Below are 23,576 nucleotides of genomic sequence, written 5' to 3' on the forward strand. Positions count from 1 at the left end.
CAGGCTGAGATGCAGTGACAATAGAGAGCAGGTGCATAAATATTAGATTTTGGCCCACCAAGAGGCAGCTGAGATTCAGACAAATATTAAGTTATTGTTTCTCCTTAACCAATGGCGATGATCGGTGTTCGTTGGGATGGAGCGATCGGCGGCGCCTCCCGACCCGTTCCTGCACTGATCGACATTTAATTCCAAGGTGCCGAAGGGTCCTTTAGGTGAACAATTTAAGCACTATAACGGTAATTCTGTAATAATAACCATATAAATCAAATTAAAACTATGGTGAATTCCTGGGAGATAATAATTTCAACACTATGGGCAGACTGAACTGTCACTAACTAACGGCGCGTCGTCGCAAACCGCGGTCTCAACGACCCCTGTATAAACAACCAGAAAGTAAATATCGTCTTGGCTGCATATAAGACATTCACCTCCCCATCGGGAAGTGGCCGAGGGTCCACATTAGCTTGTTCACCCACCAGAGCTTTAGAGTGGGGTTGAGCCAATGCCCAGTTCCTCAAGATGCTGCGCGGATTTGGTTTTTTTAGTAAGGACCCGCCGTTGACTTCCTGGCCCCGATGAGACGCGGGCCGGCCCTCGTGTGCTCGTTCTGGAATTGGGATCGCGACGTGTTTGTTTGGATTGTAGGGGATGTAGATCCTGTGCGTATAACGGCGGCATGGACGCGTTCTGGCCGTAGTGGTGATGCTAATGCTGGTATGGTTGTAGTTCTGTTACAAGATAACTTCACCGTTATGGGAATATACATCTTAATTGCCGACCAATTCATTTGGAGAATAGTAGGTGGGACACTAACTTTAATACAATCATCTCTAGTTGTTCAACCCCATCTATCGCCTTCTCAAATGCTTTCCACCTCCTTCTCATAAACCCCCTTCCACTCCACCCCCTCCCCCGCAACCGTCTCCCCCCCTCCATACCACAACCTCCCCTCCCTCAGCACCAACTCCTGATCAACCACCCACTCCAGCCCACCCTCCCCCCAATACGTCTCCTCAAGCCACTGATTTATCTTCTCAATCCCCTCCACCCACCTCTCCATCTTCTCCGTACTATCATGATCCTCCGCATAAATAAACCTCCCCAGCGTCGCATGCGCACTGGGAACCACATACCTACTCCCCACCTCCACGCCCGTGCCGGCCGTCAAGGCGAATAGATCGCGGCGCAGGTGGTGGTAGGAGTATTTCTCATCCGCGACGGGGACGAAACTCAGCGCTACGGCTGCGGCGTCGAAGGAGACGAGCGGCTTGATGAGGCGGCTGGGGGATTTGGTGGGGGCGGAGATGATGGTTGGGATGACGGGGCTGAGGGCCTTGATGAGCGGGGGGATAGCGGAGGGGGGACGCGAGTGCGTGATCTCTAGGAGGGTGATGTGCATATTTTCCGGGGGCATGAGCCAGATACCTGGGAGGTGTTAGTGAGTGGTACTGAGGGAGGGAGCGGGGTACGCACGAGGTGAGATTTCCTTGAGTTTGGCTTGGATGGTGGCGGCGAGGGTGCGGACGTGGGGGGGTGGACGGCCCCAGAAGACGAGGCTGTTGCGGGGGTCGATGTAGCCGGGAGAGATGGTGGGGTCGACGCGGCGGAGGAGGATGCCGTCGAGGATTAGGCCGGGGAAGGTTGGGGAGAGGAGGTTTGCTTTTTGTTGGGCGTTGCGGGTTTGGCGGTGGTTGGAGTATTTTTGTTGGAGGAGGGCCTGGGGGGTGTTAGTAAGGGGATACGGATAGATTATGGGATAGAAGTTGAGTATAGAATAGGTGAGGCCTAGGAAACCTTGAATATTACACGGAAAAGAATATAATAATATAAATTCGATTGGAAGTCAAATCCGAAGACAGATGAGGGGCATCCTATGCGGGGTAACTTGGGGAAATATCAACGAACCGGGTCATCATTGCAAGCCTCAATCAGTGCATCATAAGGATTCGAAAAGGCCGAGCTGTCCACTCCGGATAGGTCGACAAAGCTATTCTTTGCATCTGCGGATTCTAAGAGGACTGAAGCCATGTTGGAGTTGTGATATAGAAAAGGCGGGGTTGCCCGGCTTTGGGGTAATTTTCCAGAGGATGAGGTTTGAATGGGGAAAGAAACTTTATATAACTGGGCATGAAGGGACTATTAAATAGAAAGAGCGGTCCCCAGATCCTCAATTCTAATTCCAAAATCGAAATGCTGCCTCTAATATCGTAAATTAATACGGATTGCCATGAGCACTGCCACCATAATCTCTTCGGTTAAGTGGGGACCGTCCCAATCACCACAGAAGATGCTCGGTTCTAACCCGACGACAAAACATTACTATCCTGCAAACGGATTTGGGGAACATGGAATGCTATTTTTGCGTAGAAAGGTGGAGACTTCATCGGCCAAAAAAACAGCAAAAAGAGCAAAAAGAAACAAAAAATATACGGTTGTATAATGAGGTATTGAACCACACCCGATTTGAACGGATAACCTTTCGCTCTGGAGGCGAACGCGCTACCGTTGCGCCAGCAGTCCCGGTAAGTTGAAAGTGTGAGCTAACATAGCCTGATATAGCGTTGAAAGTTCGGTGTGATTTACCCCGCTATGTGACTCGGCGGGGAACGGATTCCCGAACTTCATCAGGCGAAGTTGGTAAGAAAGATCGAGGCAGAGTGTTCAAGATAGAAGACGTGTACAGAAGATCATACTTCTGATTATATCAGAATCTTCATATTGCCCTCTCGCTCTCAATGTTCTCCTTCATCCCCATGTCTTTGCCAGTCGAGAGTCGAGAGGGGAAAATGTGTCGCCTAATTAACAAGGCGACAATAACCACTTTGTGCACGGACCAGGTCGCGTCGCGTCTCCAACCGATCAATTGGAAATTGCACCCCTGGCCGTGTCCGGATACCTGGATCAGCGTCATCCATGGAACAAGGAGTGTGGCCCTTTGACTTTTTATTTTGCTTTGTTTCTTGTTAGTGAAGCACGTTTGTTCAAGGTTTTATATTCCCTTTCGGCAGTTCGCATTCCTCCCCGCTCTTTCCTCATAACAAAGGTGAGATATCTTTCTTTATCCCCGCCGCTGGCTGGAGCTTGGCAACCCTTCGGGGTCCCGCGGGAGAACATGCCAATTGTCAGGGTCTTTTTATACTGACAGATGTGGATAGTTCAAGATACCCTTTTGCTTCTTCCTCCGCGATTATCTGTGTAGCTTGTAGCTTTCTGTATCATAACAGTTGGACCTCTTGCTCCACTGATTGTTGTTTGCTTTGTACTGGCTCTTCTTCGGACTCGGTGAGTCCCCTTCTCCTCGATGCGCCCAATACACACAAATGAAGTCCCCTGAGGCCCGGCCGCATTTCAATATCACTAGAACACCTTGGGGCGTATACTGACTTATTTAGAAGACCCCCGCATATGAAACCGTCGACATAACTGGCTCGACACGCCGGCCTCCAGGCCCGTAGTCAGCTACACAACTGCTCGAATAATGTCTCGACTACAAGCCCGATCCCGCAATGCCGTCAACTCAGACTCAGAAGACGATTTGGCGTTGAAACCCCCGCCACGAAGACAAACTCGGTCCATCACAAACAGCCCGAAGAAGCCTTCAAGCTTGTCTCGGGAGAACCCGACCCCTGCTCAGGATGACGAGGCAGATGATGAAGACGAGGAGATAGACGTCTTGACAACCCAGTCACCAAGCGTCCGCAACGCAAGGGCAAATGCGAGGACACCAAAATCGAGGGGTGTTTCTGCTCGGAAAACGCCCGTGGGAAGCGCCTCACAGCGCAAGAATGGCGGTAAAAGGCAGACCCCGAGCAAGAGTCAGGCCGCGGCGAGCAGCTCTCAAGCAGCCATACAGGTTGACTCGGACGTTTCAGACTCCGAGCTGATTGTGCCTGGGTTCCCAGAGGGGAGAAGGTGGCTTCACAGCGTGAGAAGTATGTACAGTGTGGTTGCTTAGTTTGTTCTGTTGTCGTTGGTCAGCGTGTATTCTTATCTGGTTCATGTTACTACACCTGATGGTGGGCAATTTTGGACTTGCATGGATCACAAGTGTGTCTCCATTGGTCCATGGTTGTTCTGGCAGGTGAACCATGTGGCAGTGAGTGAGGAGATGCATGGGTAGTCCCCAAGTTTCGGTCACTGCTGGTTTATAGGTTGTGCTTTGAAGGGCTGAAGATTGTGGCTGTTGTGAGAAATGTCCCCCTTGTCAAGATGCCCCTGGCTCTTAACTTCATGGAATGGAACGAAGTTGGCACCACAAATCACAGGCATAGACTTGCACATGTTACATGCGAAAGCTGTCGTGCAAGGGGATATTTTGTCATAGCCGCGCCTGCGTGATCCCATGGGTGTTTCCTGTCCAAGCTGAGTTGAGGGCAACTTGACAAAAGCCTTATTGGCGGACGTCGCTAATTTCATATTCACTCCCTTTGTGGCTATTTCCGCAACCGACTTACTCCTTCACCCTTCAAAATTTCTTGCTTCCTCCACCCTTCCTTCACACTCTTTTCAACCCGACACCTTGTTCCATTACTCTCTTTTCAACCTTTCATCTTGCTTCATTGCACTCTTTTCAATCCAAGACCTTGGTCCATCACACTCTTTTCATTCCAGCATCTTGCTCCATCACAATCTTTCCATCCAACACCTTGCCCCATCCACTCTTTTGAATCCATCATCTTGCTCCACCACTGTCTTTTCAACCCAACATCTCGGTCATACTGGCCAAATACTTTCCTTTCACACGATAACTTTCATTGCTGTATTAACAAGGCTCGTGTGGAACCTGAAGCTTCGTGGAATTACTACTGACATGCCGCACAGTGCCTATAAGGACACCGAATAAGCAACGCGCCATATCTGATTTCTTCAAACCACACACGCTTTTGCAAAAGAAACCCGCTGCACCCACCCTTGCTCCCACAGTCCCTACTACCATAGCCTCTGACAGCTCTCCTTCCAATCCACCAAGTGACGACGATCCCGACGATGCCCAATTGAGCTCCCCTGTTGCTATATCTCCTTTGGCTTCTCGCTCACCCAGCCCAAGTGGGTCATCTGCCATGGCAAACAAGAGGCCTGGTAGAGCTGCAGCTAAGAAAGGTAGGCTATTGTCACGCGTCCTCACCTCCCGCAAGGATGTAGACACAGACGAGCCAAGTGATGTATCCGACTTTGCTGTCAGCAACGAGTCATCCCAAGGAGAGTCATCGGACGTGGAGAGTGGTGAATCCTCGGCGTCACCCACTGGAGAGTCTTCTGGGGCTGAAAGCGGATTCGGCTCCCACCCACCACCAAAGAGGAGGAAGCGACTCACTGATGCGTCGTCACCACTGGCAAAATCTGCCCGTAAGTACTCTTTCCTGTCCGCATCTTTGTTCCTCAACTTACATTTACTAGCCAAACAACTCGTCAGAAAGAGACGCGTCGAGAACAGGGACACTACCTTCAAAGGGGCCGATAGAGTGCTTTTCCCTGAGCTCAACAACATCAAGAACGATGACGACAATGAGAATGAGGATGCCATGGAGGGCGTTCAGACAGAGGCCTCATCTGACACATCAAGGCGCGCCAAAGCGCCAAAGAAGAAACCCACTGGAACACAGGTGATCAAGCCGGAGACATATGTCTACAAGAATGGTCTCGCCCTGCACGAAAAGCCGATCTCTAAAATTGAGGATATTTTTGCCGACATGACTGATCGGGCTTTGGCAAAGATGAGCAAGAGCAAAGATGATAAGACCTTCCTTGACTTCCTTGAGCACATGAATGGCAGAAAGCTTCGTGTTGCGACTATGTGTTCCGGCACGGAGAGCCCAATTCTGGCCCTGAACCTTGTCTCTGAAGCTCTCAAATCTCGTGGCCACAACTTCGAGATCGACCATAAGTTCAGTGCGGAAATTGTGCCCTTCAAACAGGCTTATATCGAGCGAAACTTTTCTCCCCCAATCATCTTCCGTGATATTAAGGAATTGTCTATCCCCGGAGCTGTCGATGCCACAACCGCATATGGTAGTAAGGCGAAGATTCCCAATAATATCGATATCCTCATCACAGGATTCTCCTGCGTCGATTTCTCTGGCCTCAACTCTACAAAGAGAGTCATTGAGGAGTGTGGTGAATCCGGCGACACATTCTTCGCTATGCGCGATTATGCCAGAATCTTCCGTCCAAAGATCATTATCTTGGAGAATGTGATGGGCGCACCTTGGCTGAGAATCAGTGACTACATGGCCGCGATTGGGTATGCCTGCAAGCATCATTTCGTGGACACCAAGAACTACTACGTCCCTCACACCCGCCAGCGTGGATACATGATGTGTATTGATATGTACGATAAAGTGAAGAACGATAAGCGTAACAACACGGAGAAGAAACTTGTCAAAGATTTGGAATTTGGAGAGTACATGAAAAAGTTTGGTCAGAACGCCATCGAGACATACAGCCGCAGGATGGACTTCTTCAAACGCCCAGCCAGCTCCTCGGTTGAGGCCTTCCTCCTCGATGAGGATGACCCACGTGTCATCGCCGGCCGTGCAGAGATGACGAAAGGAAACGCCGTCGAAGGCAGAAAGAGAGTCGTCGACTGGACTCGTTGCCAGGGCCGCCACGAAGACTACCGCTTCCGCATGGGACTTGGAGCGAGACGCTATTTGACGAACTGGGAAGATGGAGGATCCTGCACCCCAAGAGACAACTGGTGGAACGACTGGTGGAAGGCACAAGTCGAGCGTATCTGGGATCACATGGAGATGTCGTATTTGCGAGCCATGGTTAGGGGATATGATCTGGAATACAAGTTCCGCATCATCGACTTCTCGCAGAATATCGATCGTTCTTTGGATACGGGAGGTTCTGGCCTCACGGGATGTGTCACTCCAACTGGTATCCCATACAGTTCTATGCGTGGAGGCCCGCTGATCGGTGTCGAGGCACTCGCGTTGCAAGGTTTGCCTGTCGATTCATTGATTCTCACACGCGAGTCTCAGGCGAAGCTTCAAGATCTGGCTGGGAATGCTATGAGCTCCACCGTCGTCGGAGCAGCTATTCTCTCTGCTCTGATCGCTAGATTCGACGTGTTCGAGCGCGGAGACGGCATCCAAGAAGCAAACGCAGCCCCGGAAATTACCCAGACTATCGACGATCCCAAGGCCAACTTTTTCACAACGAGATTCGATGCTCATGTCCCACTTTCCGCTGCCGCTGCCATCAAAGCTGCCAACCAAAGCTACCGCGCGTGCTACTGTGAAGGCCGCGCTGGCGTCACTGTTGCCGCCCTTCAGAAATGCAAGGCTTGTGGCCACACTACTTGCATCAAGTGTGGCGTTTCTCCAAAGCATGACTATGCCAAGTTCTCGCCAACTAGAATTGCACCTTCGGAATTTGAGCAACAGTTAAAGAATGCTCTGCCCATGAAGGTTCTACTTGCGGGCATTTCAATTGATGATATCATCGAGGCTCGCGAGGACAGCGGTATCTCATTCAGCACGGCTGATAAAAAGGCGTTCGAGCTCTCCAGGGACCATGTTGCGCAGGCTCTAGAGTCCGAGTTGCGATTCCACTCGCTGAAGAGAACCGAAATCTGGGTTGTCTCGTACGAATCGACCTACTCTCGCCTGGATCTTGTATTCTTTTTGGGACATGCAGAATGGCGTTTGTACGCCAAACCTGACGTTGATCTACCTGCCAACGATGCTCTTCGCGAGGCTTTGCAATATCCAATCGCTCGAATGCGCCCTACTGGAGACGACCTTGTCACTGGACAGTGGCAGATCTGGATCCCGAAGGCATACAAGTTCAATGCATCGGTTGAAGGTCTCGGTGTCCCTGTGCCATCATTCCACAATGTCGTTGGCATTGCAGCGGCGGCTGATTCGTTTGTGTTCCCGCAGTATGAGATTACTATGCCTGTGGATGCTGAGGACTATCTTGAAGTTGATCTTAGCGGCGTTTATACACTGCAAGAAGACTGTGGTATGTCTCAAGGCTCTCTCCACGTGAAGGTCAATGCCGCCGATCCTGAGAAGCGAACCTTCCTCTTCCATGACCCAGATCGCCTTGGAAACCATGACGACGATACTTTTGTGTTTTCCGAGGATAAGAGACGCCTGCAACATGGAGAAGTCCGATCCCGTTTTGCTCGTGTTGACAAGAAATGGAGACAACCCAAGTTTGAGATGTCTCTTGATGGAGGTGTTGAAGTCATCAAGAAAGGCAACAAGAAATTGAGCGTGTCCCAGGCCCGTCATTTGGATCCGATGACTTGCTATGTGGATGGCCAGTGGCTTGATATTGAAAATGCCAGCTTAGATCTGGCTCATGGTACAGCCAGCGGACAGTTCAGCCGTGCTGCCGAGGACTTCTCTATCGTTACATCTCTCAATGACTGTTGTGAGGCTCACGTTGTGCTGCAATGCGAAGCCGCCCTCCCCGAAGGAGAGTTCTCCAAGTATAGAAAGGATCACTGGCTTGAGATTGGCGAACTAGAGCAGAAGCAGTTCTTCTCCGAGTATGCCTGGCTCACTGAGAAAGCTCGAACCATCCCCGGCCTCGACACTTGGCGCGAGATTGAGAACCAGCTCGCCAGCCATCGCTGTGCTACGTGCGCTCCAGCAATTCCTAACATGAAGTGGAGACTGGACGAGAAGAGGAAGATTGTTCCATTCGAGGATCCCACTGAAGCTGCCCCGTTCGAGATTGCCATGAAGAGCCGACCTTCGCCTCTTGTCACCCAAGTTTGCATCGATGACGCCGGCATTGTCGACTTGAAGCTGGCAGTCAACCCACAGACTCTTATCCATAGAGCTGCCGCGAAATTGCTCGGCGATGATGCGACGAGTGCTACCCTGGAATGGCGCCTCGTCACCGATTATGTTGCCCCACCAAAGATGGTTTTCCCAGCTTTTGCTTTGAAGAACAATGACGGTGATAAGCCTTCGACGAACCCGCCTCGTTTCAAATTTACTCTTCGCCCTGAACAGCAGAGGTCTCTGCACTGGATGGTCCAGCAGGAGGGAGAGAACGTCGAGCCCTTCGTCGAGGAGGAAGTTGAGGAGGCTAGTATCCCACTTCTGGGCTGGCGCGCTGAAGGTCGGGCATCCAGAGCGAAGGTCATTCGTGGAGGTGTGCTTGCGGATCAAGTTGGTTACGGAAAAACCGTTACTACCTTGGGACTCATCGACATGCAACGAACTTCAGATGAGAAGTCATCCAAGGAGGACATTCATGGCTTGATTCCAATTAAGGCCACTCTCATTCTTGTCCCTTCGCAACTCCCCGACCAGTGGTACAGCGAGGTTAGGAAGTTTTTGCCTGGCAGCTACAAGGTAACGGTCTTGAAGTCACTTGCATCCGTTGATAAGTATAGCGTGGAGGACTTCCAACAAGCCGATATCATCATCGCATCTTGGTCTATCTGTGAAGGCGATAACTACCTGTTCAAGCTCGCTCAGTTTGCTGGTGTCCTCGAGTTGCCTGAGAAAGCTCCTGCCAGAGCACAGTCTGCTTGGTATGCCAATGCCATGAAGAAGGTGGCTGAGAATGTGGAGGTCCTGAAATCGAAACCTTCCTCTTTGAAGAAACACATCGACTCCCAGCTTACCGAAGAGGGCAAATCGGCCACCGATGTGGAGGCTTACGTCCCGTCGAAGCGTCTTAGAGGACAGGCATATCAGGATTACAAGGAGAGACTTCAACTCCAGAAAACCCGTCTGGAAACCGCTACCGATCTCTTCGGTCAGGACGCCTTGAAGGTCGATGTGAAAGCAGATAAGAAGCCAGAGACCAAGAAGGAGTTCACGGTCAAGCCCCGAAAGGACATCTTCGGCCTCACCAAGTTGACAAAGACGAACAATTATAAGGGCATGAGGAGTCCGATTTTCGAGATTTTCAGATTCAGCCGCGTCGTCGTTGACGAGTATGCCTACGTTGCTGGTGAAGAGAGCTTGACGATTGCCAACCTCAAGGCTGCCGCCAAATGGGTTCTTTCGGGAACTCCCCCACTCCAAGATTTCCTGGACGTCAAGTGCATGTCGAGGTTCCTTGGCATTAACCTGGGTATCGATGACTTTACCACCGGGGTGATGAATGCTCAGAACATCAAGACCATGACGAGAAATATGACATCTGGCGAGGAGTTCCGCACGTTCAACCAGAAGCAGTCTTTTGCTTGGCACGAGAACCGCCACAAGCTTGCGCAGCGCTTCCTCGACAAGTTTGTCCGCCAGAATATCGCCGATATCGAGGCAATCAACGGCTCTGTGCACATCATGCCGGCTATCCTCCCAGCTGCTGAGCGCGCGATTTATCTCGAGCTTCAGCAACTTTTGGCTGCTTCTGATTTCAAGATGACGAAGGGGAAGAGAGCCATGGAGAATGACCGTATGAAGCGCATTCGCGAGCTTTTGGGTCAGAGTGATAGCGTTGGTGAGGCCCTCATGAAGTGCGCATCCCATTTTACACTTGATGAGCTGCACGATGGCCTGAACAATGCTCCCGATGCGTGCGCTGTCATTGTCGGGATTAGAAACAAGCAACTCGATGACTTGGAGATTGATTTAAACAAGACTCTCAGACAGGCCGAATATCTCCACCTCAGCTGCGAAGAACCTTGCGACCAATACGTAAGCTTGAAGCGCCAGGTTGAGTCAAACCATTACGGTGACGTTGACGCATGTAATGCGATTTTTATGGCCATGAAGGAGGCTGCTAGGCGTAGCTCTCACGACGACTGGGAAGAGTTTTATATGACCCAGGAGGAGCGTGACATTGTTCTTGCAGCCGAAGGAAGAGCGAAGCCGGGTTCAAAGAAAGCCAAACCAACCAAGAAGAGAAAGCGTGCCGATTCTGAGAGCGATGGCATCTCGTCTGCTGATGCACCAGAGGATACCCAAAAGCTGTTGCCCTTGCTCCCATACGGCCGAAATGGCAATATCGAGTACGCGCACACAGCTCTGAGAGATGTCACGAATGTTCTGCGCAAGATGGTCATCGAGTATGTGAGCAGGAAGCGCTGCCTGCGCTTTTTCGACTATGTTAGGAATTTGCAGAAGCACTATACCAACCTGAGACTCGGGAATGAGGCTGGTGCAGGCTGCACTTGCTCGAAGTGTGAGAAGACCGGCCTTTCCCCTGAGGAGATTTCGATTCTGTCGCAGTGTGGCCACACTGCCTGCGACGGCTGTCGCGCGACGCATGAGAAGATGTTCTATAACAATCTGGCTGCCAAGGAAGAGTGTCTTGTCGTTGGATGCAGTGCGATTAACAAGCAATGGCAGGTCATTAAAGCCCCAGAGCTTGGTGTTGAAGATGATTCCACGAGAAAGGGTCGGCATTACGGCAAGAAGATTGAAGATATTATCAGCCTTGTCAAGAATATCCCAGATACCGAGCAGGTTCTGTTGTTTGTTCAGTTCACTGATTTGTTGGACAAGATTGTCGGCGCGTTCAAGGATAAGCGCATCACGTACCTTTCCCTGGATAGGGGAGATCCGGCCAAGACTCTTACAAAGTTCCAAACCGAGACAGGCAAGGAGAAGTCCAAGGTTCTTATCCTGAACATTGGAGATGCATCTGCAGCTGGAAGGTAAGAATTCCAACTCCCATTTATTAATAGACCCAACTAACCCGCCTCAGCAATCTGACCAACGCCAACCACATCATCTTCGTCTCCCCCTATCTCACCGATAGAGAGCAGACCTACAAGGCAGCCATGACCCAGGCCGTTGGTCGTGCACGCCGCTATGGGCAGACGAAGGCAGTGCACACTTACCACTTCCTGTCTCTCAAGACCATCGACGTGGACACGTTTGAATCTCGCAACCATGTGATCCTCGACCACGAGAACACGACACCGCCCGACTACATGCCCTACTCTGGCTTTGCTAAATCGATGCCCATGGATGTGACTCCACAGGCCGAGGGTCTTGGTTCGAAATGGGGGTCGACTGTTGTAACGAAGGGGCTTCTGGCCGAAGAATAAGGTGGATAGAAGGAGTTATTTTTTGTTTGGGTATAATATTTTGTTTGATTACGACTGTTTTATGGGAGCGGGGTGTTTGTTGGGGATATATACAGCGGAAGCACCGCATGTCGAAGTTAGTGGGTTTCGGAGTGTTCAGATTACTGTGCGGAAGGGCGTTGAGCCATGTTTGGGTTCGGGGTTATACTGTGGGATGGAAATGATTCAACATTTGTATGGTGTTCAAAACTAAGCATAGAGGGTCGGATGGATGGATTATACTTGTATAGAGTAGATACAGATACCAAATGTTACAATAATACCTGTAAACCAGATTTGATTTCTCGTGACATGCTTCGCTTTTAAAACACTCTTACACAACGCTCACAACTTCCCCCTCTCCCCCGCACACAACTTCTCCAAACCCCCCCTCAGCACCGTCCCCATCCCATCCCGCGCGGGCCTCCCCGTCTCCCTCTCCACAAAAACATGCACCACCCTCCCCACCGCCTTGATCCCCTCCACGCCCTCCTCCCAAATCCCAACCTCGTACGTGACGCTCGTCCGGCCGAGCTTGTGGACGCGCAGCCGCGTCTCCGCGACGGCGGGGAAGGCGAGCGAGGAGAGGAAGTCGGTGTGGGAAGAGGCGACGAGGCCGTATTGCGCGGAGGTGCGGGGGGATTGTCCGCAGTGCTTGGAGAGGTAGGTGTTGATTACTGAGTCGATGCTGGAGGGGGTTAGCTGGGGAATGGGAATTGGTACGGGGGGACAAACAGGAAGTTGTAGATTGAGTTGTTGAGGTGGTCGTACATGTCGTTATCGCTCCAGCGGGTGCGGTATGTGAGGACGTATGGGTAGTCAGAGCGTTTCCGCTCACGGAGGACGGCTGGGGAGTCCATGGTAGGAACGGTGGAGAGGCCTCAAGATTAGGGGAGTTTATGAGGTGGCCTCGTGAGAAAAACTTCTGGGAGAGATTTATAGAGCAATGGAGAGTATATTTCAGATATTCTAACTTCCCGCAGCGCATCCGCAACCGCAATGTTTATAGAGTTAATCGGAACGGAAATCGCGGCAGCCGAGGTATGACGCTCTGGGCAGAGGCATAACACGCTAAACTTAATACGTCAAATTTATTATTCTGCCCTCTCCCGCCGCCCGACCGGATTATTTTCCCTCAGCCTTCTGGACAACGAGGGGAAGGCGCCACCAGCAACTCAAGTGCTTTCCTCCACGAACATTCGCATCCACGACCTCTCTCCACGACTAACACCCCCCCCCACATAAACCCTGTCGCCCTCACCCCGAATCGCTGCGCTCCTCTACGCCCGCAACCCGGTCCTCGCCCTCGTCCCGGTCCGTCAACAAATCGGCTGGCCGACGCTCGTCGAGAAACGCCCGATGGCCGCCCCGCCGGCAGTGGTGGTGACACCCGCCGACCCATGGCCGCGGCCTTATGTGTTTGAGGATGGGCTGCGCAGGGTCGCGCCGTACCACTTCACGTATAATACGAACTGCAAGATGAGGTGGAGGGGGAGGGAGTTGTTGGATATCTTTGAGAGCGAATTTCGCGATCGGCCTGTCGAATATTATGTGAGTTACTTGTCTTCGGGGGGTAGTGGGCAATAGGGAATAGATGAGGAAGGGGCTAATATGGAACAGAAAAATGCGATAGAAACCGGCATGGTCGTCGTCAACGGCAAACCCGCATCGTTAACCCACGTCGTCAAGAATGGAGACGTTATCTCGCACACACTTCATCGGCACGAACCCCCCGTTACAGCAGCCCCCATCACGGTCATAAGTGAAGACGAAGACATGATGGTCATCTGCAAGCCGTCCGGCATCCCCGTCCACCCCGCTGGGCGCTACAACTATAACTCGGTGATCGAGATTCTGGCGGCCTCGCGCCCGGGATGGAAACCCCTACCGTGCAACCGCCTGGATAGGCTCACTAGCGGTGTCATGTTCATTGGCAAGCATCCGCGTGCCGCCGAGGAGCTGTCAACGCAGATCTCCGGACGCACAGTGCGGAAGGAATATGTAGCCCGCGTAGCTGGCAAGTTTCCCGACGGAGACGTCGTTTGTGCGATGCCGATCCTCCAGATCTCACCGAAACTGGGCCTGAATCGCGTGCGTGCTAGCGGCAAGCCAGCACGCACGGTGTTCCGACGACTCGCATACTACGGGCCTGAGGAGGGGGACGAGGAGGCAGGAGCGGAGGAGGGCAAGACAGAGGGTCGGCCGTGGGTGGGCAAGAAGGGGTACTCTATAGTGCGCTGCCTGCCCATCACGGGCCGCACGCACCAGATCCGCGTGCACCTCCAGTTCCTGGGTCATCCGATCACGAACGACCCCATCTACAGCAACCAGCGGGTCTGGGGCGCGTCGCTTGGGGCTGGGGACGCGGATGCGATGCAGGCGGACGAGGATGTTATTACACGGCTCGCACGGATGGGGAAATCCGAGGTCGCGGACGCGGTGGCCTATCACGACGAGATGGTGGACGATTATAACAAGCGGAAGGCGGAGAAGATGTCGGGAGAGCTGTGTGAGATCTGCTCGACGCCGCTGTACACGGATCCAGGGGCGCAGGAGATGGGGATTTACCTGCACTCGCTGCGCTATGAGGATAAGGACCTCAAGTGGAGCTACAGGAGCGAGCTACCTGAGTGGGCGCTGCCGCCGGGCGGGGTGGAGGGGCCGCGGGAAGTGGGTGGGCTAGACGAGGTGGTCGATCTAGGCAGGCTGAGGGAGCTAGAGGAAGGGGAAGAGGAGGTGGGGGAGGGGGAGCGGAAGGAGGAGCATGAGCGTAAAATGGCGAGGCGGAAGGGCAAGAAGGGGGACCAGGGTGGCCGGGAGGGCGGAGTTCCGGTTGAGACTGTAACAGTGCCTGTCACGGTGGTTGGCGAAGGCGAAGCGACGAGCGCTCCACCTGCCGCTGCTGCTGCTGTTGTCGCTGCTGTCGCTTCTGCAACTGCTGCTGCTCCAGTGCTGTTGTAGTACGAGGGCGTAAGCACGTGACCATTTGAAACTTCATAAACGCCACGGAAGAGACCGAGACCGCATGCGCACACACGTGCATGCGAGCTTGCATGGGCAATCACAGCCCAAGGTCGCATATTACACGTACATAACCAGCGTTACGCGACGGGTTTGTGGGACTGAGGCGCCGGGGGGATTGTGGCACCATCCGTAGATACCTCCGGAGCAGGACTCAGCCATTGAGTAGAGCATATATAGATCAAGGCACGCAGCTTCCGGCTACCCCGCCATCACACCCCCCCCTTGCTGCATGGTGACGGTCTGTGGTCTCGGCCTGCCCAGCCTCTACTGGACGAAGTACTTCCCTGCGTAGCGGCGATCTCAGACGCGCACGAGGGGCAGATCGGCGCCGGAGGCCCCGTCCGGACGTTCGTTATCGCGACCTTACTGGATGGGCGTAGGGGGTCGGGCGAGAGTGACGACGGCGTGCGCTGCAGGGGTTCAGGCGAAAGGCTTGGCCGCGACGCGACGCGGGTGGGTGATGGGGAAGCGCCGGTGAATGGTTGATGGGCGAGAGGGACGGAGGGAGGTTGGAGCGGCTTACTGGTACTGGATTACTGGATTCTGCAGTGGCGGCCGGGGTTGGAGTGCGGTGTGTGGTTATGTGGGTGCGGATGGTGATGTGTTGAGGTGGTTTATGGCCATGTACGTGGCGGTGATGGTGATGGTGATGTATGGCGATGTGTGTGGTCATGATGTGGATGGGAATGTGGATGGTGGGCAATATGGTGGAGTATATGCAGGCGCGGCTCGATCTGTATGTGGTGGTGTTGCGAGTTGCTGCGGGAGTGGTACGTGCTGCGTCGTCGCCTTGGTTTTTGGAGTGGAAATATGGTGGTGTGGATGTGTGGAGGAAGGGGGTAGGGGGGTTTAGGGGGTGGTTGGCCGGTTGAGACATCATATTTGGGGATGGTGGAGATAGGATATGGGTACGAGATGGAGGATGGAGAATGGGCTTTCTCTCGATGTGTGCTCAAATGAGATGTGAATTCAGCGTGCTTACTATACTTGTGATGCGCGTGCCGTTCTACTTCTTCATCTGCGCCACGGTTTCTTTTTTCCAAGATTCTGATTCCGGGGATACATACTATAGACGGAAGGTGAGGACGGGGAGATGGCGAGTGGGACTGATAGTACGTAGGATGACACTATTCTGTTGGATCTCTAACACTTGTACCGTACAGAACGGAACAGCGATGTTGGATATTTAAGACTCTTTCTGTTGGATATGTGAGTAGTTTAGTTTGTCTCGTCTTATACCCGAGCTATTATACCCGTCATAGCTGAGTATAGTTTGTTGGACTGTGGATATAGAAAATAGTAAGCACGCGCATAAACTGCAGACAGTGCAGTAGGAGTAGAATGGAGTAGAATAATGCTAGATAGTTCATGCCAGAAGCTAGAACCGGTGAGAAGGTGAGGAAGGTGCTAGCGAGGTTGACGACGAGGTTAGGCGTTTATTGTTAGTGGTAAAGGGGGGGGGTGGAGGTGAAAGGGGGGGTGGAGATGAATGGGGAAAGGACGGGGAATTGATGGGGAACGAACGAGAATTTAAGTACCCGCGACTTGTTATTCTTAGTTTCCGCAGCGCGTGTCCACATACAAACTTGGCAACATCGACATGTACAAGCTACAAATATTCCCAGGGTATCCCAAGGATTCCCAAGGATTCCTAAGATCCCTCCTCTGCGCCTGCCGTCTCTCGTCTCCTAACTACGTAACAATACATAATTACGCTTCTTTACTTTTCTTCCATTGCTCCGGAGTACTGTACTTCGTATTTTATGCAAATTGGGTATGAATTATAGAATAATTTCATAATGTGCTGTACTTTCCATGAAAGTGATATTCTCTACTAACAGTTCGCAATAGTACGTAAGTGGACATTCTAAAGATACTAACTAAATATACTAAAAATTATGAAAATACTCACTAACTCGACGAGCTCAACGTATTCATACTCACTCTCATACTTTTGCTCTCTGTACTCTACTTCCTTTAACAGTTCTGACAGTACGCGTACTCCTTTCTTCTAATTGGAGCACGAGTATCTATCTCACTTTGTTCCTTAACTCTGCGTTGCCATTACATCCACAGCCGCAGATTCTGCAGATTCTGCAGATTCTGCAAAATTCTGGAGCACCTGCATGTCCTCAGCTCCATTTGCCCTTCTCTTGTCACATTTTTGTATTTTCATCTCTCCTGTCTCGTAACATTCATATCGATCATATCGATCACATCGATCATATCTCGTGAGCTGCATCATCAGACGACTCTTCCTAACCGTGTCAACATTCTTGCTCTAGCCGACATTCTTGTTGTAGACTCTTGCCGTGCCAACAATTCTTGGAAAAATGCTGCATCATCTTGCCGCTCACCTTGCCGCTTCGTCACGGTGCTAGTTGTTGGTGTTGTATTGCTGGTGTTGGTTGTATTGCTGGTTGGATACGGAGGAAGTTCCGTATGTTCATCGGCATCATCCATCCGTCAGTACTACCCTACCTCGCGCGTGGAAACTCGCCCATCTACCTATTCCTAGACATCCATCGCCACCATCTCCCGACGTCTTTCCGCCGTGATGGTCGTTCAGCTCTCCAGGGCTCTGTATCAACGTCCTTGGCATGTCTACTGATATATTCTGAGGTATATCTCGATGAATGTCCACCTCCTCGGAGATCTTAATGTATAGTTGTGCACGACCACGTTAACACTTCGCCACCTCGCCCATCTTGCCGTCTCTCGCCACTTATTGTGGACATCTATTCCAGCTGCCCGGTACCGGGCATCAGGGCGTTTGCCGACGATGCCACTACTGAACATCCACGGCTTCGAGTACCGGCGCCGTACTATATGTACTCCGCGGGGCCGTGGGAAGTCTCCTATCCTGTCCTTGCCCCGGGCTGAACTGCCGACAGACGATAGATCATGACCTTCTCCTGTAGGAGTACTAAATAGTACTATCTAGTACATACCGTGGCTCACCGTGGTAATTTCCGTGCTTGCCACCACCAGGAACCATCAGGAGGCAGCTCGTTCTTTCCTCCAATCTCCACGCTTTACAGGCTCTGTTCTCCCTCATCTTCCCCCCCCCCCCTTTCCCGTCTAGATCACCATTACCACCAACCAGTAAATCTATCCATCCATCCATCTGTCCACTGATCCTTCCAACCTTCACCTCACCGCTCTCGCTGTCGCTGTCGCTGTCGCTCTTACTCTCACCGCTCCCATGGTTAGGACTGGCGGCTGACAGCCAACAAACTGACTCAACTGACAACTGTCATTATCTGTTGCATCGACGACAAATCTTGGAAGTTCCCATAATAGCAGATACATATACCCCCCAACCACCAACATCAGCGTTTGAGACACCCCGTCCTAGCTTTGTTTTCACCCACAGACACTGCATAGAGCTTCTGCGGGTCAGGTAACTCTTAGGACTCTGCAAGGTGTGTCAGGCGTGTAAGGCATGCATGCCAATCTTTGATGGATAGATCGACTTCTCCATTTTTGCCGCCCGCATTCTGTGCATTCTCCATTCTGCATCTTGCATCACAATCTGCCCATTCTCCCATTTCATTAACCCATTATCCCACTATAATATGCATAGGCTAGGCACTAGGTATACGCGCGCATGGGTACATTAGAAACTAGCATGGATGTCTCCTAGTGCCTCCTGCACACATCCTAAATACATCCTACACACATCACTATAGTACACTCATTTACACACGTCCCTATTGAAGCTTCAGTCCCTGTATCACTTTCCTACCGCCTACATCCTAGTAATTCGGCAACAATGGGCATGTCGCTCTCTCCCCCCGAACCAACGGTCCAACTACCCTGAACTAGATCTTGATCATTCGGGCTCTGCTTTCCCCCTTCTGCCCTGATTAGGAATTCCAAATCTAGCACACGTCGTCGCGTAGGACACAAACGGCCCAAACCACCCCAATAGTGTGTGAAATGAGACAATATATTCAACAAAATTCGACAAGATGCCACGCATCTCGAACCTCACCCTCTCACCCTGGCCTCGGGCTGCCACCGAGTCTCCCCGAGATTCTCAAGGACATTGGTGGCGTTGGCATGTGGAACTCACCCGCCAAAATGGTCGACCTAGCATATAACTCCCGCTTTTCGCCTCCCTCTCCCCCCCCCCTCATTCGCGCTTTCCTTCTCCACATCCCTGGTACCAAAGGCTTTTTGGTCCCCATTTATCAGGATCTAAGGACACTAACGATCGGACTAAGAGGACTAACTAAACAGACTAAAAGGACGCCCTAGTCTCCCTGTCTAGCTGCCGGTCGAGACTTGCCATCATCATATTTCCAACCAAAGGGTTTGGTTACTTGAATAACAATATACTATCAGATCCAAACTCAGGATTCTTCATTTTCATTATCACCATCTCCCTTATATTAGAAACGCAAGATACCAGCGCCAGTTATCATCTTTACCCGCAACTGGCAGTATCAAACTTTCTATACTCTCTACACCGGCTAGTCTGCCTAGTCCATCTCTTAAATGCGCTACCACAACCCCGAACGGTCGCCACCCTTCAACGTCACTCACGCCACTATTGCGTCCCCGAACTACAACTATCTCCCTCCTTCCCCCGCACATTCTTTGAACTGCACTGTCGACGACTTGCCCATTAACGACAGAATGACCAATGCGAACACACGGCCTAATGGCCGGCCCTCGACTGAGAGCGAGGATGAGCACTGGCAAGCGAGAGATCAACCGCGCGGATCTCGGTCTCGGCAACCATCTAATGCCCATACCCAGGTCAGGCATCGCGGTGAGTAACTTCCCTCATGGCCCAAACCCCACGTCTTGAGCCGTTGAAAAATCACCCACTGACTCACCGTAGCCTCTCGCGCAGGCACCCGCTCAGTCAACCGCCTCTCCGCTGCCCAGCTCTCGCGCAAGCGTGCTAATGATCGCGAGGCGCAGCGTGCCATCAGGCAGCGCACCAAGGACCAGATTGAGACTTTGCAGCAACAGGTGAAGCAGCTTACGGACCCGGAGAAGGAGAGGCGCACATGGAATGTTCACTTGCGCAACCGCCAGCTTGAGGATGAAGTCGCAACTCTGCATGAACGCATCAACGCCATGGAGATGAGGAACACAGGCGCCATGGACGCTGGCGCTCCGCTCGGCGACCCCATGGGTGGCCCCAATCGTGACCTGCGCCCCCATGACCTTAACATGCAGTGGCCTGGTATGGACATGGCATATGGCGGAGCCCACGGCTTGCCTCCCGGCTTTGACGGCGCAGGCATGGTACTCTCGCGCGCGGATACGCCAGCTGGGGTGAGTGATATGGCGACGTACGCGCCGTCTGATGGGCTAATCTCACCCTTTCCCCAGACGGAATCTCCGGCAGCCAGCTTCACGGATATGGACCCCGCATCCAGGATCGACTTTGTCGGTGGTGCTGGCGGCGGCGGCGGCGACAACCTGGGCATTGGGAGCGACCTGGCTTCGCGTCAGTACTTCCTGCCATTCCAACACCTGCACCAGCCAATGCGCCGGACCTAGACAGACCAGAGAACTGACGAACTGGAACAGCGCAATCATGGACGACGGTCACATCACCTTTTGACCTCGAGGACGAATCTATCTTCTCCTCGCCGCCCTCGGCATATATGTCTCCCTCCGGCATGCCATTCGCTTTCCAGGGCCAACCTGGCCAGACAGGACAACAGATGGCGCCGACAAGCGCGCCAAGTAATATTACAAGCAGAACTACTTATAATCTAGGGACCGCCCCCTCGGCTCCACAACAACAGCAGCAACAGCACGCACAACCACCCCTCCAAAGCCCACAACCACTTCAACCCGCGCCTCCGCAGCAAATGCTCCAACCTACGCCCCAACGGCCACACTCTCATGTCCCCCTCCGCCCATCACCCCACCAACAACCTCCACCCTGGACTCTCATTCCCCGCCTCCTTACCCCCACAACCCCTCTCGACGCACTCCTCCACCACGCCCTAACCGCCCACCGCGCCTGTCTCTCCGCCGCCTCCACTGATCCCCCGAAGCCAATCTACACAGACCTATACCCCTCGCCACCCGCGCACCCACCTCTACCACCCCTATCTGCCGCACTCACCCGGGCCGTCCACGCTGCCGGATTACGCACACCAGCCACCAGTGCAGCGGTGCTGTCAATCGCGCACTCCGTCGCGAGATGGATGGCGCGGCCTACAGAAGGCACGTATGCGGGTGTACCTGCGTGGATGCGTCCCAGTCCCAGCGAACTAGGGGGGCTGCCGGCGTGGGCGGCGATGATGGTGCCGTTTGCTAGGGTGAGGGAAAGTGCTGCGGCTGGGGGTGAAGGGTTGTTGAGGGACTGGCTTACTGGTGTGGAGTTTGAGTGGGTTGGGGAGGTGTGGGATGGGAAGGGCGGTGTGGTGGAGGGGTTTGAGAATGCGGTTAAAGATATTGGACGGTGGAAGGTTGGGGGACGGGTGGGGGAGATGCTTAAAGAGAGTGGTGGGGATGTGAAGCGGGAATTTCTTTTTTAAGGGCTAGCGCTATGGGAGCCGGTGTGATTGCGTGTTTGTTTTTGGTGGTTTTGTGCGGTGCACGCGAGGAAGGACCTGGTTTTATGGGTTTATGGGCGGCTTTGTTTTATGCGATTACGATGAATATGAGGAATGGGATGGGATATCGGGGGCATAAACGGGCCAACAAAAGGATACTGGGGGAAATAGGATGGGGGTGTAAAGGGCATACGTACACATACATGGTACAGCATATATAACACGGGCTTTATATCGGGGTTAGCGAAAGGACGGGGAGGAGGCTATGAGCTTTTATCACATTATATTATTTATTTAATCCTTCTTGAAATCACCCGAAGGAGCATTATAGAATATTGATGGTATTTGGAATAAACCGGGCCTAGCACTTGATAGATTACTAGACAGGGCTGCGCGCGCTTGGCTGTGTGGCAATGATCTGCGCCGGCTGCATTCTGCTCCATTTTATCTTAAAAGGGACCGCAGGTGAGACGCGGGAGTTCCATCTTAGTGGATAGAGTCTCGGGTGAGAGATCTCAGATGGTGTGAGAGGCCCCTCTTGACTCTGATCTGTATTAAGCTGCGGGTGATCCGTGATCCCCCATCCGTGACGATCGCTCTGGAAATAGATATTATATGTTGGCGGTCTTGCATAATGCGTGCGAGTGGTCTGGGTATCACTCATCCGTGGAGGGGGGGGGAATATGGCCATCAGCCTGGCCCGGTCTCGGCCTCAGCCTCGGTGAAGAGGTGGCCGGTCCACTTTAGGATGTAGTCGGCAGCATGGTGTGTCAGCATTCCGTAGCCTGGGTTGAAAACTGGAGCGAACATATCTGTAGTAGCATTAGTATGTGAGATTTTCTCTCGAGACATATAAGACTCCTCCGAATATTGGCACTTACTCATATGCGCCGTGACCTCATCTTTAGCCTTATCATTCACTACCTCCTTCCACTTCCCTGCTTTAGGTAAATTGCAAAACGTCCTTCCTCCCGCCCCAGTCCCCGCCTCAGCACCCCGTCCCAACTTGGTATATAAATTCACCCACCCCACCTCCGCGCCTGCGCTCACCGCTTCCACCCCCGCAACACGCGCCCTCAGCTCCTCAGGCCTCATCAGGCACCCCACAAACGCCATATGGCTCGTTGTCCAGTTTACCAACTCCCCTATCTCGCGCCTCTTGGCGTAGGCCGCCGCCCCGCCCGCAGCTAGCACTGCTGCACCTCCAATCACGGCCAGCTTTCCCCAGTTTCCCCATCCCGTTGCGTCGGCTTTTTTCTCTTCCTTCGCGCTGCCCTCTACGGCAGTCAGTTTAAATGTATCGGCACTCCGCGTTGTTGGGGACTTCGCGCCGCCTGCGGCTGCGGCTGCTGCTGTTCCGCCGCCAAACATTCCTAGTCCAGTTAGCTGCGATAGAGTACTGGAGGCAGCCTTGTAATGCGCCTCGCCGCCGTAGGCGAGGACGCCGGGGCTGATTCCTAGGTACGGGGTGTCCATGGCGAGGACGCCTCTGATATTGGGGAACAGGTTCGTCGCCGGCGACGGTAGTGTGTTTTTTTCCGAGCCGTGGCTCGCCTCGCTAGGCAAGATGGTCTGCTCGCTCGCTATTCCGAGTAGGGCGTCCGCGGCAACGATGCCGCCCATGCTGTGGCCTATGAGGACGATGTGAACACTTGGCGCGACGGAAGGGGAGGGCGTCTCAGCAGCAACTTCGAGGTCGATAACGTGGTCGAGAAGCCAAGTGCGGAAGGAGGCAACGGCTGCGGCAAGGTCACCGCGGGTTTCGTAGGCGGGGTAGACGAGGGGAAGGATGGTGGTATTGGGGAGGGAGGGGGCGAGGATGGAGGCGACATGATCGGGGAAGGAGGCGAAGGTTTTGTGGTCGCCCTATGGGGGTCAGTCGGTGGTGGAGAATAGGAGGGGGTGTAGCGTACCTTGAAGCCATGGATAAATACAAGAAGGAGCGTTTTATTCTTCATGGTTGTGTTTAGTGTTGGGATTGTGGTTTGGAGATGCGTTTGTGAGGGGAGAAGTGTCAGCCT

At 52.8% G+C, this 23,576-nt stretch overlaps 6 protein-coding genes across 6 annotated transcripts; 3 read left to right on the top strand and 3 right to left on the bottom strand.

Annotated features, from left to right (window-relative positions):
- Window positions 1-662: 662 nt before the first annotated feature.
- Window positions 663-2,485, bottom strand: SEC18_1 (transport between ER and Golgi ATPase protein). Its single transcript, XM_018275256.2, has 3 exons — window positions 1,909-2,485; window positions 1,477-1,720; window positions 663-1,428 (listed from the first exon to the last, which is right to left on the bottom strand). The coding sequence occupies exons 1-3, from the start codon at window positions 2,029-2,031 to the stop codon at window positions 863-865; spliced, it is 933 nt and encodes a 310-aa protein (XP_018130015.1). The 5' UTR covers window positions 2,032-2,485; the 3' UTR covers window positions 663-862.
- Window positions 2,486-2,734: 249 nt separating this feature from the next.
- On the top strand, window positions 2,735-12,282 carry VE01_05799 (uncharacterized protein). Its single transcript, XM_018275257.2, has 6 exons — window positions 2,735-3,046; window positions 3,159-3,285; window positions 3,399-3,935; window positions 4,825-5,349; window positions 5,401-11,584; window positions 11,635-12,282. Exons 3-6 carry the CDS (start codon window positions 3,482-3,484, stop codon window positions 11,978-11,980), a joined length of 7,509 nt encoding a protein of 2,502 aa, XP_018130022.1. The 5' UTR covers window positions 2,735-3,046; window positions 3,159-3,285; window positions 3,399-3,481; the 3' UTR covers window positions 11,981-12,282.
- A 61-nt stretch (window positions 12,283-12,343) lies between these two features.
- On the bottom strand, window positions 12,344-13,016 carry VE01_05800 (uncharacterized protein; the record flags this gene model as incomplete). Its single annotated transcript, XM_018275258.2, has 2 exons — window positions 12,734-13,016; window positions 12,344-12,686 (listed from the first exon to the last, which is right to left on the bottom strand). Exons 1-2 carry the CDS (start codon window positions 12,856-12,858, stop codon window positions 12,344-12,346), a joined length of 468 nt encoding a protein of 155 aa, XP_018130026.1. The 5' UTR covers window positions 12,859-13,016.
- Window positions 13,017-13,138: 122 nt separating this feature from the next.
- Window positions 13,139-15,443, top strand: VE01_05801 (uncharacterized protein). The gene is made up of 2 exons (XM_018275259.2): window positions 13,139-13,549; window positions 13,619-15,443. Exons 1-2 carry the CDS (start codon window positions 13,358-13,360, stop codon window positions 14,957-14,959), a joined length of 1,533 nt encoding a protein of 510 aa, XP_018130027.1. The 5' UTR covers window positions 13,139-13,357; the 3' UTR covers window positions 14,960-15,443.
- A 3,285-nt stretch (window positions 15,444-18,728) lies between these two features.
- VE01_05802 (uncharacterized protein) lies at window positions 18,729-22,015 on the top strand. The gene is made up of 3 exons (XM_059463738.1): window positions 18,729-19,802; window positions 19,875-20,492; window positions 20,576-22,015. The coding sequence occupies exons 1-3, from the start codon at window positions 19,526-19,528 to the stop codon at window positions 21,535-21,537; spliced, it is 1,857 nt and encodes a 618-aa protein (XP_059319672.1). The 5' UTR covers window positions 18,729-19,525; the 3' UTR covers window positions 21,538-22,015.
- Window positions 21,830-23,567, bottom strand: VE01_05803 (uncharacterized protein). Its single transcript, XM_018275261.2, has 3 exons — window positions 23,469-23,567; window positions 22,437-23,421; window positions 21,830-22,367 (listed from the first exon to the last, which is right to left on the bottom strand). The coding sequence occupies exons 1-3, from the start codon at window positions 23,511-23,513 to the stop codon at window positions 22,246-22,248; spliced, it is 1,152 nt and encodes a 383-aa protein (XP_018130025.1). The 5' UTR covers window positions 23,514-23,567; the 3' UTR covers window positions 21,830-22,245.
- Window positions 23,568-23,576: the final 9 nt, after the last annotated feature.

This window comes from Pseudogymnoascus verrucosus (genome assembly GCF_001662655.1).
Source record: "Pseudogymnoascus verrucosus strain UAMH 10579 unplaced genomic scaffold scaffold_24, whole genome shotgun sequence".
In the NCBI taxonomy this organism is placed as follows: domain Eukaryota; kingdom Fungi; phylum Ascomycota; class Leotiomycetes; order Thelebolales; family Thelebolaceae; genus Pseudogymnoascus; species Pseudogymnoascus verrucosus.